Raw genomic sequence first — 14,675 nt, forward strand, 5'->3', positions numbered from 1 at the left:
TCCGAGGACATCCGCGAGCCCTCCAAGTCAGCCTCCGGCGTCATCTCCCAAAGCGGCAACCGCCGCTCCGCCAAGGGAAGCACCCTCCGGCGGTGAATGGTGGCAATCACTCCCGCGGCGGTGAGCCCTCCTTTCCGCAACGCCTCCAGGGCCTTGAGAAGGGGCTCGAGATTCTTCTGTCTGTCATGCGAAGTCCCGAAGCGCCAAGCATCAGCGGCGACGGTGACCACTCGCTGAGAAAATAGCGGGAGCATCTCGTCGTCATTCCGGAGGTAGAACCACCGGCGCTGCTACCCTTTATTCGAGGACGCAAGGACGGCAGGAATATACTGCGACGCCCGCGACTGCCTCAGCTGGAGGATGCAGCCGCTGGCCCACACTGCCGCACGGACCCTTCTCTCCCCCGTCGACGAAGCAAAAAGCTCCGCGGAGAAGAAATGAGTCCACAAGTCCCAGTGGGGGTCGATCCCCAAGTATCCTTCGCACACCGCTACGAAGATGGCGGCTTGCGAGATGGAGTTGGGGCTGAGGTTGTGCAACTCCACCCCATAGTTATGCAGGATCGCCCGCATGAAGCGGCTTGCCGGCACACCGAATCCCCGCTCGTGGAAGGAGACGAAGCTCACGATGTACCCCGGCGGCGGGGATGGGGCGGCTCCGCTCGGGGGGGGGGGGAATCCACTCTGGCTGCCTCTCATCAGAGAGAGGGCGAAGTAAACCCTCAGCAACGAGGTCCTCCAGGTCATCCGCCGTGACTGTGGAGAAAGGCCATGGGTCGCGCGGCGAGACAATGGTCACCCGGTCGGCCATCACCAAGCAGAAGGGGTGGCGGCGGTTTCCTTTTCTCTAGCTAAAACTCTCAGGTTGCGAAAACCTGAGAAGGAAGCAAGGAGCGGAGCAAAGAACCGTCACCAGACCCTCCCCCGAGTATATAAAGACCAAGGCGAGACCCGTTCAACGCGTCGCCCGAACCCGCCGCGGGATTCAAAGACTCAAAGCGAAACGACCGTTCCTCGAACGGCTCGCGCACGCGCAACGGCCGCCTCACGAACCACTCGCCCCGTCGCATTAACTCCGCGGCGGGACAGGCGGTGCCTCAGGCAGGAGAAGCGAGCGACGCTTCGCCTTCGCCATAATGACCGCGTCAAAAAAGGTACGCCACGTCATTCGATTTCGTATCCTTTTCCTTTTCCTCTTTCTCTCTCTTACAACAGGGACCGGGAAAGGGGGATACCCCGAAAAGAATCCTTCTCCGTGAAGGAAACAGGCCCCGAGCCTCACTACTGATCAGAGGTTCGAAGGCTGGCCCCTCGGAGGGGTTCAACAGCCGCCTCAGAGCGCTTGGGTTCTGCGCCCACTACTGGTCAGAGGTTCGAAGGCCGGCCCCTCAGAAGAGTTCAACGGTCGCCTCAGGCCACTCGGGCTCCGCGCCCACTACTGATCAGGGGTTCGTAGGCTGGCCCTCGAAGGTTTCACAGCCGCCTCAGACACAGAGCGAGGGATGACCCTGGGTACGTTCGATACATAACCAAGGCTCGGGCTACGCTCCCGAGGTACCCTAGGACATTTCCGAGACCAGCGCGAACGATCTTGTAACGGAATCCCATCAGAGGGAGGCATCGAGCCCTCGGACCCCGTCGAAAGGGGACCTGGTCCGGCAGATCACCCGCAGGTACTTTTGAGCGCGCCTCTAGGCCTCTAGCCGACCCCTAACAAATGGGGCACGGGCATCCACTCGGATTACCTACCAGCAGCTCACCGGAGACACCATGTTCGGCGCCCTCCGAGGGAAACATGGCGCTTTCCCCCCCTCCTCCTTGCGGAAAGGCGACGCAGGGGCGTATGTAAAAAAGTCGAGTCTGTCCTTGACCGTCCTCTCGCCCTGTGCAGAGGCTCGGGGGCTGCTCTCGCAAACCCGGCTCCGGCCAAACCGTTGACAGCGTCAACATACCAGCCCGAGAACTTGGGACCCGACCGTGCACCCGGGCTACGGCCAGCTCGCATGAGGGAACAACCAGACCAGCCGAAGCATTGCGCGAGGCATTAAGACCTCGGAGGAGTCAAACCACTCCTCCGAGGCCTCAGGGGCTGCACCCGGCGGGTGCGCTCGCGCGCACCCACCGGAACAAAACGCAACCGAGAAAGGCTGGTCCCCTTGCAAAAAAAGTGCGACAAAAGCCTCCAAGCGAGTATTAACACTCCCTTCGAGGCTCGGGGGCTACTATCGGGGACCATAATTAGGGGTACCCTCAAGACTCCTAAATCTCAGCTGGTAACCCCCATCAGCACAAAGCTGCAAAGGCCTGATGGGTGCGACTAAGTCAAGGATCAGTCCATTCGAGGGACACGATCACGCCTCGCCCGAGCCCAGCCTCGGGCAAGGGCAGCCTGTTAGAAATATGCCCTAGAGATAATCATAGAGATGAGCATATTTCTTTGTATCCATGATATATATATATTGCTTAATTGAATATCCATGGAAGGCACCTTGTATTGATTAGCAATTATGTGAATTGTTTGTGAGATTCTTTACTTATATGGTTATTCTAAATGATGTCCCTAGTCAGAGTCGATGACTAGCACATGTATTAGTTGATGACTACATTTCACAAGTCATGAACATGGAGATGTTAAATTAATAATGTGGGTGCATGTATGACATGAGGCTGGACCGACCCAACGTGAGATATTGTAATATAGTTCTCTTCTTGCAACATGAATATTGTATCCTTAGACCTGAGATTGTCGCATGTTCTCAAGATGTGAATTGACTTACTTAGGGACTATCAAACGCTATCCCGTAACTGGGTAGTTATAAAGGTAGTTTTGGGTTTGTCAGGAAGCATGCTATGAGGCATGGTCAGTCAAGATGGAATTTGTCCCTCTCTTTGTGAGAGAGATATCTCTGGGCCCCTCGAGTGATTGGATCAAGAAATGCATGGCCGTGCTAGGGTTAAGAGTTAACCATTGAAAGGATTCCAATTCACAGTATCGAGAAAGAGAGGTCAGCTTAGAGCCAGACCAAATATCGTGAGACAAAGGGAACAGCATGTACGTAATGTCGCAATGGTTCGTCTGATATGATCTTTACGTACACATAGGAGTTGACATGTCTTGCTAGAGGCCGCTGTCAACTATTGGGCCAAGTAAGAGTACTCGGGCTATGTCTATTTGTACGTGAACCTATAGGGTCACACACTTAAGGGGAAGGAAGCCTAATTCGGATTAGATCCGAAATTAGACTGGGCTTTAGGGTTAATGATGGGCCTCGACGTCAGAAGCCCACCATAACGCCTATATAATGAGGGGCGGGGGCGCGGTTAAGTGATAACCTAATTTGCCACCTGCAAACCAGTAGCCGCCGCTCGCCTCTCGCCCTCGCCAAGCCACCGTCGCGAACCTAGCAGTTCGGTACGCGGCGCTTCCTCCCTGTACGTGTGGATACCTCGGAGGTGCTGCATCTGGAGCACTTGGACGAACCGTGCGAGGACGTGAAGGACGCCGGCGACTGCACGGCACTGCTCGACGCGTTCGTCTACATCGAGACGTCTTCCGCTGCTCTGCGCGTCTAGTGGTAATTCCATGACCTATAACCGTAGTAGTTCTTGGTATTATGGGGTTGAAAATTTTGTTTTGCGCTAGTGTAGCATCCCCGTAATCCTACACAGCCGACACCGGAGGATCTACGTCTCGCCCGAGGCCCCCCTCCAGCAACGGACACACCTTCGGCTCGCCCGAGGCCCAGTCTTCACCAAGAAGCAACCTAGGCCAAATCGCCACGCCAACCAACCAAATCGCAGGGGCATTTAATGCAAAGGTGGCCTGACACCTTTATCCTGACGCACACCCTCCAGTCGACAGAGCCGAAGTGACCGCAGTCACTTCGCCGCTCCACTGACCGGTCTGACAAGGGGACAGCATCGCCTGCGCCGCACCGACTGCTGAGCCACTCGACAGAGTGAGGCTGACAGCATCCAAGTCCGGCCCTAGGCGCCATGGGAAACTCCGCTTCGCCCGACCCCAGGGCTTGGACTCGGGCTCAGCCCCGGAAGACGGCGAACTCCGCTACGCCCGACCCCAGGGCTCGGACTCGGGCTCAGCCCCGGAAGACGGCGAACTCCGCTCCGCCCGACCCCAGGGCTCGGACTCGGGCTCAGCCCCGGAAGACGGCGAACTCCGCTCCGCCCGACCCCAGGGCTCGGACTCGGGCTCAGCCCCGGAAGACGACGAACTCCGCTTCGCCCGACCCCAGGGCTCGGACTCGGGCTCAGCCTCGGAAGACGACGAACTCCGCTCCGCCCGACCCGAGGGCTCGGACTCGGGCTCAGCCCCGGAAGACGACGAACTCCGCTTCGCCTGACCCCAGGGCTCGGACTTGGGCTCAGCCCCGGAAGACGATGAACTCCGCTTCGCCCGACCCCAGGGCGCGGACTCAGCCCTGGCCTCGGCCGACGGTCTCCGCCTTGCTCGACCCAGGGGCTCGGACTCGACCTTGACCTTGGAAGACAGACTCAACCTCGACCTCGGAGGAGCCTCCACATCACCCGACCCAGGGCACGGACCGACCACGTCAATAGGAGGCGCCATCATTACCCTGCCTCAAGCTGACTCAGGCTACGGGGAACAAGACCGACGTCCCATCTGGCTCGCTCCGCCAGACAAGTAATGATGGCGCCCCGCACGCTCTATGACGACGGCGGCTCTTAGCCGCCTTACGGAAGCAAGAGGACGTCAGCAAGGACTCGACAGCCCCGACAGTTGTCCTTCCGTCAGGCTCCAGCGCTCCTCCGACGACCACGACACCACACGAACCGGGTGCCAAAACCTCTCCGGCTGCCACGATGGCATGTACTTAGGGCGCTAGCTCTCCTCCGCTAGACACGTTAGCACACTGCTACACCCCCCATTGTACACCTGGATCCTCTCCTTGCGCCTATAAAAGGAAGGACCAGGGCCCTCTTACAGAGGGTTGGCCGCGCGGGGAAGGACGGGACGGCGCTCGCGTGAGGCCGCTCGCTCCCTCCCGCGTGGACGCTTGTAACCCCCTACTGCAAGTGCACCCGACCTGGGCGCGGGACAAACACGAAGGCCGCGGGATTCCACCTCTCACGCCCGTCTCCCTCCGGCTGCCTCCCCCCTTCGCGCTCCGTCTCGCGCCGACCCATCTGGGCTGGGGCACGCGGCGATCATTTACTCGTCGGTCCAGGGACCCCCCGGGTTTCGAAACGCCGACAAAGCTGTACACAATATGAAAATCATGGTCGGAGCGAAGGTTGAACCAGCGCCGAAGCTACGCGCAAGGGAGCTTCGACTCAGTAGCAGAAAAAGGAACCGACTTAAGAAGGAAAAGATTATTTAGTCCTCGATAGATTATTATCGAGTTAATAGTAAACATGAAGGATATAAATGTAATTTCACATAGGCTGCGCCCTGTGCCTATAAATAGATGAACAGTACCCCCGTACCGTTCACGCTGACTTATACTCACTTGTGTGTCACGCTTGGACTTTTCACCTTCTGTCAAGCCGAAGGTACAAATGTAATCTGATGTTGTTCTTATTTATTCATGATGATATAATAAAGAGATATTAACAATGTCATATGCTTATTCATGTTATTTCTCATGTTTCATATACTTCGTCTTTCATTAACATGTATTGTGATGATGAAGGTACGTCCTTCATAACCTTCATTCGAAGATCGTTATATCCTAAGGGAAATAATGCTTCGAAGGACGAAGGACATTAACCATTAATCTTTTTTTGTGTTGCCTTGTTCTTAATTCATAGCATTTGAGAACAAGTCACCAATAGTTGTCATAAGGAGTGAAAAGCTTCCTCTCATTTCTGACTCCACACAAATTTGACTCCCTTCTTTAGTAATTCTATCATCGGTTTCGCAATCCGAGAGAAGTCAGAAATAAATCAGCGATAATATCCTACTAATCCTAGAAAGCTTCGAATTTGACAAGATATAATTGGAGGTTTCCAGTCCATCATCTCTTGTACTTTTAGATTTTTCCCATTTTCCTCACGCGTGCATTGCTTGAGATAGCGAAGCATACACACAGTTAGATTTTAGGTTTTTCATATATATGTCATTATGAAAATTGAGCAAGCTAACGATACCATTATGATTTGTGATACCCGGTGGTTGCCATCATTCGATAAAAAAATTTGGCCCCTGCCATTATCTACGGTTGCACGTGTACTATACATTAGTATTATCTTTTTTTACTCTCTTCCTCGCTGGTCTTCTCCCTCCCCATTGAACATGTTCCATGTCGACCTTGCTATGCCAGTGGACGGGCCGATGCACCGGCTGCTGGCAGCTTCGAGGAGGTGGGCCCTAGCGGAGCGGTCACTGTCGACATTGATCTAGCAGAGGGCATTTTCGTCTTCTTAGGTGAGTCATGTACACACGAACATAGATAATGGTATATAACATTTTTTGATCGAATAATAATAGCCACCGGATATCACGGATTATAATGACATCTCTAAAATATGCGATTTCAATAATGACATATATATAAAAATACAAAAGATTTTTTGGGAGAGATTTATTTTTTGCGCATTTCAACATTAGTTTTTAAATTTTATCCTCAATCACACAATTTACAGACACAGACAGGTCCTTCGTAGATTCAAACAGTATTTATAACAAGTCATCGGCAAAATCCCCATACGTCGAATTTTAGGACGGCCTGCGGTAACTCCTCACGGCACGTCGAGCCCACTCAGCAGTCAGCAGCGACCCGCACCTTCCGGTCAAGAGTTCTCGAGAGCTCAAACGATCCATCCTCACCACCATTCGACTCCACAGCTGGAGGCTGAAGCTCCGCAGTCACAGCATTCAAATCAATCTCTCTCTTTCTCTCTCTCTCTCTCACAGGAGGTAAGCCATGGCAGAGTTGCCTTTGGCAGCGGGGCTGATGGACCTTCGCAACTGCAAGCTCTCTCCGAAGCCAGCGCCGCCCTTGCCACTCCCCGCGCTCCGCCGCATGCACACAAGCGCCACGGCTACGACGGCCCCGTCCCCGCGCCATGCGGTCCCCGAACTCCACTCCACTACCGGTAAGCGTTATTTGGTTTCCACTCTCTCCCCTGTCCCCTCCCTCTTCGTCTTAGTCGCTGATTTGGGTGTGCTGTCGCCGCGCGCAGAGCTGGCGGACGGGAGCATCGTCTTCCGTTTCGGCCATCCTAAGTCCAAGGCGCTGGAGCCGGAGCCGGCGAGCGTAAAGACCAGCCCTTACTCCAGAGTTGCCCCTGCCTCGGGCGCTGTGCCCGGCAGCCAGATGGAGCCGGAGATTGACTCTGAACATGGATTAGACGGCGTGCGAATAGGCACCACGGCTGGGGTTGAGAAGCCGAGCCCGAATGCCGCAGCCGAGGCCTGGCCGACACCTCCACCTCCTGACGCCGGCGCGGTAACCGGTGCCACTTCCGCTGCGCTAGAGGAGGCGCCGGAGCAGGAGGCGGGTTCCAATGCTGCCGTTGAGGAGGTGGACACCAGGCCATCATCCGCAGAGTCTCTTGTCCCGTCGAGATCAGAGGATGGGCCAAAGGGCGACGGCGTCGCTGTTGAGGCTGGCATGCCGACCAGTGGTGCTGCCATGGATACGATTGAGACTGCTTTGGAGGGGCGCGGGGCAAGCGAGGATGACTCAGCAGTTGATGTGAGTGGTGGCTTGGATGAGGCGGCGACTTCCGGTTTGGAGGACTCCGAAGCCGCATCGGAAGGCTCCACTGCACAGGATTTCTACACCGACGTTGAAACGGAGTCCAGCGGCTCCAGCAGCGACGAGCAGAGAGCTGAGTTCGGCTTTTCCTTACCACCACCGGTATGAAGTGCTCCAATCTTCTGAATTTCGATGTGCAGTTTGTTGTACTTATCATGAACTTCTACCCTGTTTCATAAATGCATTCCCCTAACTAAAGTAAAGTGATGATATTCTGGAAAACAACTGAACAGCTGACAAAAAAATGTTGTTTCTTACTGGAATAATGGTAAATTTCTGGTATTGAGTTCATTCAATTAAGGGGGTGTTTGGTTTTATGGACTAATTTTTAGTCCCTCTATTTTATTCCACTTTAGTTCATAAATTGCCAAATATGGAAACTAAAATGTAGTTATAGTTTCCGTATTTGGCAATTTATAGACTAAAGTGGAATAAAATAGAGGGACTAAAAATTAGTCCCTAGTAACCAAACACTCACTAAGTGTTGAGTTCATTCAATAAAGTGTGGAGTTCATTCAATTAAGTGTGGAGTTCTTGACTCATGATTGTGATGAAGTGCAAATTTAGAAGTAGCGGATCTTGTAAGATGCGGTGCCGTTGAGTAGAACTTCTATGTTAGCTAAAATTGTGAACACAAACGACAAAGTTTTGTCGCAAGTCCCCCTTTTCCTTCCATATTTCTTAAGTATACTGACAGCCGTATCTTTAATTTTTTTTGGAAGAATTAGCTGTTATACCATCTCCCCCCCCCCCCCCTTTCTGTTCACATTCTCGATCATGTTTTATATCGTGTATCGCTGTTGTCATATTTTTGTTTGGTCCGTTCATCACATTGTGACCATATACAGCTTGCATGGGACCACACCTTCAACTAAACGAGTAAACGACATAAGATGACACATATGTATCCATTAAGGGGGTGTTTGGTTTTAGAGACTAATTTTTAGTCCCTCCAATCTATTCCACTTTAGTCACTAAATTGTCAAATATGGAAACTAAAATAGAGTTATAGTTTCCATATTTTGCAATTTATAGACTAAAGTGGAATAAAATGGAGGGACTAAAAATTAGTCCCTACTAACCAAACACTCCCTAAATAGTATGGCCTGTCGAGTTTGTGTACAAAATGGCAAAATCAATGTGAACATTATGTGCCTTGTGGGCAGAAACCTTGTGCATTTATATCATTGTATGGACATTTGTTGGGAGTATTGGATTGGACTTGAATTTTTACATGTCTGGGACTAACGTGCTTGATTCATCCTATAGGAACAAGTTAGCAACAAGGCGGATTGGAAAAATGACACTTCAGAGGTGAAGAGTTCTGATAGGTAATCTCTGTCTTACTTTGATTTTATGTGTTCCAAACCATGTAGCTGTCAGTAATAAACTATCCTGTAATAGCTTCTACTGTTTTTATACGAGACACAGTTTTCCCTTCATTTAATTATCTCTGTCACACACCTTACAGGGTTTCATGAGCTCTATGCCTGTATTTCAGGACTTTAAAAAGAAAACCATTTTCTAATATTTCAATTCACATCTAGGATGATTCCAATAGCTCAACGGACACGTGTGTTATCGTCAGGTGCTGCAATATTGCCTCATCCGTCAAAGGTATATTCTGCTTTTATCATTTTGTGAAATATTTACTTCTCACTAATTGACAAGAAGAAATTTTACTTGTGAGATCTCAAATCCCAAATCCTATCTTTCCTTGTTAAGTAACGTTCCACATGGTATTATTTTCTATAAAATACTCCCTTAGGTTGAAAAAAAACTTTTCATCAAAAGACCAACCCGACCCATACTTTCCGGATGCTTAAGTTATGAACTTATGATATTCGTATACCCATTTCCAGGTAGCAACAGGTGGAGAAGATGCATATTTCATTGCAGCCAATGGCTGGTTTGGTGTAGCAGATGGAGTTGGCCAGTGGTCATTTGAAGGTAAACCTCATGATCTTTTTCATGCTCTGGTTGTTAGTTCAGTCTTATGAAGTATGCTCAGACTGCTGGGCGGCAAGTTTCCTCACAGCAGTTGTATGTTGATAGAGCAGTTCATTTCAAGGAAACTATTCACTATTTTGTCAGGCTGATAGAGATTCTTATTCTTTAAAGAAAAACAAATAGATGTGGAACAAAATTTTCTGAGCGAACCATGTTTTTGTTTTGACCTGCGCCGGGGGGGTGGGGGGGGGGGGGGGGGGGGGTCATTGGCTGATAGAAAAGATCTCTCACGCAGATCAAGGAAAACCTCTGAGTCTTTTCCCCGACCCTTACATGGCGGACATGATGCATGTGTGTTGGGGCCGTGCCTTAAACTGTGCCCCCTGGTCATTGGCTGATAGAAAAGATCTCACGCAGATCAGAAAGTCTTTTTCCTCCACCCTTACATGGCGGACATGATGCCCATGTGTGTTGGGGCCGGGCCTTAAGCCGTGCTTTGGTGTGGAGTCAGATGAGTTTTTTACCTAAGCAACGTAAATTCGCTCCCACGGGAATTCGAACTTGGGTCTTTGCATAGTTGTTAAGGTGTCCCAAGGCGACGCTTAAGCGTCGCCTAGGCGGTAAAGCGCCCCGGCGACGTAAGGCGTCCTGCTCGCCTTACGCCCACACCTAAGGCGAGTGGGAGAGGCCAGCGACGGCTCCAACAGTGGCGCGACATCTCTTCCAGCAGCAAAGCGCGTGTCGCAGCTCCTCCAGCAGCAGAGCGGTGACGGCCCCAAAGACTCCTCCAGCAGCGATCGACACAGGAGAGAGGGAGCCAGCGGGGAAGAGAGAGAGGAAGAGACGCCAGTGTGGAGAGAGGGAGAGGCGGCTAGGTCGCTGGGAGGAGGGAGTTGGGAGTGAGGCTGCTGGGAGAAGATAGAGGGAGAGGTCTAGGAGAGAGGGAGGGGAAGTGGGCTTAACCTAGTTTTACTGGGCTAATGGGCTTTTTGGCTGATTTGTAGGCTGGGGGCTAGTTTTTTCTTTTCTTTATCTTTTTCTCTATTTTATTAATGTTCTTATCCTAAATACTTTCTCAAATATCAATATGTTTTCTAATTTTAACTATATTTAAGACGTCGCCTCGCCTTACGCCTTATCGCTTAAAAGGTAAGGATGGGGCCAGTCGCCTTACCTTGCCTTGCCGCCTTAACAACTATGGGTCTTTGGTGTGCTGCTCGGAAGCTTTAGCCATTACGCTAAGAGTCCATGTTCATTGGAGAACTAATAGTAGGATGCTGAACAGAATGTTCATGAGTACTTGGTAAGTTGGTATTGAATGTTCTGTGGATAAGATAGACAGGTAAAACGATGTATAGACTGTGGAGAAATCCTGAACTAATAATCTGACATTACATTGACATATGATACAAGAAAAACTTCCAAGCTCTTACACACTATGAATCAACTTGGATTATAGGATATACTCTGAAGCAACATGTTCTAAATAGGGCTTGGTCATATTTTGGGTCTTGCCTTTTTTATATCCCCCTAGAAAGTTAATAATACCCCATTTGGATGTAGATATTCAGCCTAAGAATTTAGAATTGGTATTCATAATGTAGTTTTTTGGAAGGTTAATAATTCAGAACTGGAATCCCAACACACACCTAGCCCTGACAAACCGCCCAGGCGCCCACGATGCGCTGCCCAAGGCGCCTCCACCTCTGATGTGCCGCCCTTGATGCACCTCCCTGCCTCTTCCCCATGGTTGGCGACCTTTCTCCTCTTCCCCATGGCCGGTTGGTGGTGTTCCTTTCCCTTGTTCCCTATGGCTAGGGGCCGGCGTGCCCTTGTCTTCATTTCTGTGGCCGAATGTTGGCGAGCCCCTCTCTTCTTCCCCATGTTCGGTGGCCCGTCTCCTTTTCTGCATGACAACGCTTCTTTATAGGATTCTAGAAACCAATTTAATAGTGATCCAAACAACAGAATTTGAATTATGGCCAGTACAATTCCATGTCCCTGAATATATCTACATCTAAACAACCATAATGGTCAAGATTCGAGAGAATTGAAATTATTTGTTTCATTGTAAATTTTATAGGCGCAGTGGACCAGTGGTGAGAGCCTTCTCACTGAGTAACTAGGTTGTGGGTTCGAAACAGGCTCTTTGCATTTGCGGGAGAAAGCTTGCCTCAACATATCCCTTCCTAGACCTGATCACCTGACACATGTGGGAGCCTTTGGCACCGGGCAGCCCTCCCTAGTGAAAATCATTTTAAGCTTCATTGCATTTAGTTTATAATAGTTTCAGCCAGTTCAATTCAAGGTGGTTTGAACTGATTGCTGTCAAATACGGGATAATGACAAGACCAGAAATGTCAACGCTGGAAAATGACAATCGAGCTGCGATAATTACATTTGGTTTTACCCATTTAATTAAATAATTCTAAAGCTTTATCATTGAAGAATTTTGAGATTTCAGTGTATCTATTACCACACTTTTTTTCCTCCCACAAAAAATACTCCTGTTTTACACTAAAAGATCGTAACTTGCTTGCAATAGAATCAGTTGAGGAATTGAAGTCCGCTTTTATCATCATACCCTAGGAGAATGAAATTCTAAAATGTCAAGGGTTTAAGGCTCCAACCATAATTTATTTGTCGAATTTTCTAATTTGCAAAACACAGTGAGTGCTGATGTAAATTCTGTGCTCAGGAATCAACGCAGGGCTTTATGCAAGAGAACTAATGGATGGCTGCAAAAAGTTCGTTACCGAGAATCAAGGGGATCCAGATCTTAGACCAGAGCAGATCCTTTCCAAAGCAGTAGATGAAGCATGTTCACCTGGTTCTTGCACTGTATTAGTTGCTCATTTTGATGGCCAGGTCTGCTTTTTGGATGAACACTTTCCCATGTTTCTTATGGAGCTTTCTCATGGAGCTCACTGCCCTTGTCAATGTTGCAGGCCCTTCAAGCATCAAATATTGGGGACTCTGGGTTTATAGTGATAAGAAATGGAGAAGTGTTCAAAAAGTCTAAACCTACGCTTTATGGTTTCAATTTCCCACTACAAATTCAGAAGGGAGATGACCCCTCAAAGTTTGTACAGGTGCAAACAATGACTAACCCTGGTAATCATATTCAACCACATGAATATTTAAATATCAACGTTTGGGCTTATGTTTCATTCTTGTTTCAGAATTATGCTATTGATCTAGAGGACGGCGATGCAATTGTGACAGCAACCGATGGCCTTTTTGATAATGTATACGAGCATGAAATAGCTGGAATTGTCTCCAAATCGTTACAGGCAGATCTAGAACCAGCGGTCAGAATCAATTATCTTGGTAAATAAAAATGTCCAGTGCGTAATAAAATGACTCAATTGCAATGGTTGTTCTACTTGCAGGAGATTGCGGAACACTTGGCTGTGAAGGCCCAGGAAGTAGGGAGGTCTGGGGCTGGGAGAAGCCCATTTTCAGATGCTGCTCTCTCGGCTGGGTACCTTGGCTACAGTGGGGGCAAACTGGATGACATAGCCGTCGTTGTATCAATTGTCCGGACTGAAATTCAAGAGGATAGGCTAAGATGACTATGCAGAAAAGAAGCTCATGTTTTGTGGAAGCTCAACACCAAGCGACCACGCGGGTTGCCCTATCAGTATTCTGTACTGCTAGAACTGCAGCTATGTGGCGATTTCTGGAAAGTTAAGGGCGTATGCATCAGCATCATACACCGTGCTCGATCATCAATAGGCGGGCCAATAACCATTGGACATCAGCATTGTAGCGAAGCCCCTTCCTGTTGCCCTTGCCAGTGCACCGGCGCCACATTTTGATTTTTGGTTTCGCTATAAAAATATAAGGCATTTAGATGTTGCCCTTGCCATTAAACCAATGTCATGTACTCCTTCTGTCATAAATTAAAATTCGTTTTGGTTTCTAATGGATTCATATAATACTTAGTGTATGTGTTATATATATATATAAAAACTAATTTGATAAGGGAGTATGTTATAATCATGTGTCTATGTCAATATCTTATCTTGTACTTTGGCATCTTATATACTCTCTATCCTAAAATATAATTCATTTTAGATTAAACACTCATTTATTAATTAATTTATGAATATAGTTTATATATATGTCTACATCCACTATTCGTCTGATTGGTTACCCGCGTCATCTTATCTTGGATCACCGCATGCGTTGATTTTATTTGAGATTATGTTTGGTTGTTTGTATTGATTTTATTTGAGATTATGTTTGGTTGTTTGTACGAGGAAGTCACAGTCTGTATAAATGGATGCAAAATAAGCTATTTAGATACTATTAACCTGCATCCACTCATATGCTCAAAATTATCGTATCTAACTGACCAGGGCGGCGCCAGCCTACGCATGGACATGCGGCCATCCAATCAGGCTGTATCATTCATTTGTATGTAGACGAAAAAAAGAGGGCTAGAAAGAACTATATTTTGGGATGAAGAGGGTATTTTATACTCATTCTGATTCAAAATAGCAGTTTTAGCTCTAGATTTTTATATCTATATTCATATGGATGATTATAAACCTAGATATATACAACACGTACATTAATTATTATATGAATTTAGTAAAAAGCAAAACAAAGTTTAGTTTGGGACAGAGGGAGTATTTACTTTAGTCGTTGCAGTCTTACCAGATTAAAGAAAAGACTACAAGGATATGTTGGCATTTAGGAACCAAGGTAAGACTAAGCAATAATCAAGGACTTTTTTTGCAGAAAAGCTTACTAATAGTGGATCCTTATGCCATCTTTTACTTATCAAGTTAAGTTCTTACCTGATTCTAAATTTGCCTAATCTAGATCGTTCACTTGTCCTGATCTAGCTTTCTTTTACCAAATTCCATGTTGTACTTATTAACTACGATGCAGTGCAGTGATCCAGTCTTCATATCTGAGAAGTAACGGCGATCCGAATCGATTAATACCCAGTTGAGGATCTCAGACCACACGT

General features: G+C 48.5%; 1 protein-coding gene across 1 annotated transcript; it reads left to right on the top strand.

Annotated features, from left to right (window-relative positions):
* The first annotated feature begins 6,684 nt into the window (after positions 1-6,684).
* Positions 6,685-13,695, top strand: LOC100285253 (uncharacterized). The gene is made up of 9 exons (NM_001158147.2): positions 6,685-7,076; positions 7,164-7,843; positions 9,011-9,072; positions 9,289-9,358; positions 9,604-9,691; positions 12,390-12,559; positions 12,640-12,783; positions 12,874-13,002; positions 13,084-13,695. The coding sequence occupies exons 1-9, from the start codon at positions 6,905-6,907 to the stop codon at positions 13,264-13,266; spliced, it is 1,698 nt and encodes a 565-aa protein (NP_001151619.1). The 5' UTR covers positions 6,685-6,904; the 3' UTR covers positions 13,267-13,695.
* The last annotated feature ends 980 nt before the right edge of the window (positions 13,696-14,675 follow it).

This window comes from Zea mays, chromosome 5, assembly GCF_902167145.1.
Source record: "Zea mays cultivar B73 chromosome 5, Zm-B73-REFERENCE-NAM-5.0, whole genome shotgun sequence".
NCBI classification, from domain to species: domain Eukaryota; kingdom Viridiplantae; phylum Streptophyta; class Magnoliopsida; order Poales; family Poaceae; genus Zea; species Zea mays.

Bases quoted from the DNA above. Each gene is read 5' to 3' on its own strand.
- LOC100285253 (NM_001158147.2), top strand. From the start codon at position 6,905: ATGGCAGAGTTGCCTTTGGCAGCGGGGCTGATGGACCTTCGCAACTGC. The intron at 7,077-7,163 runs GTAAGCGTTATT...CGCCGCGCGCAG, and splicing joins CGAACTCCACTCCACTACCG to AGCTGGCGGACGGGAGCATC. The intron at 12,784-12,873 runs GTGCAAACAATG...TTCTTGTTTCAG, and splicing joins ACCCCTCAAAGTTTGTACAG to AATTATGCTATTGATCTAGA.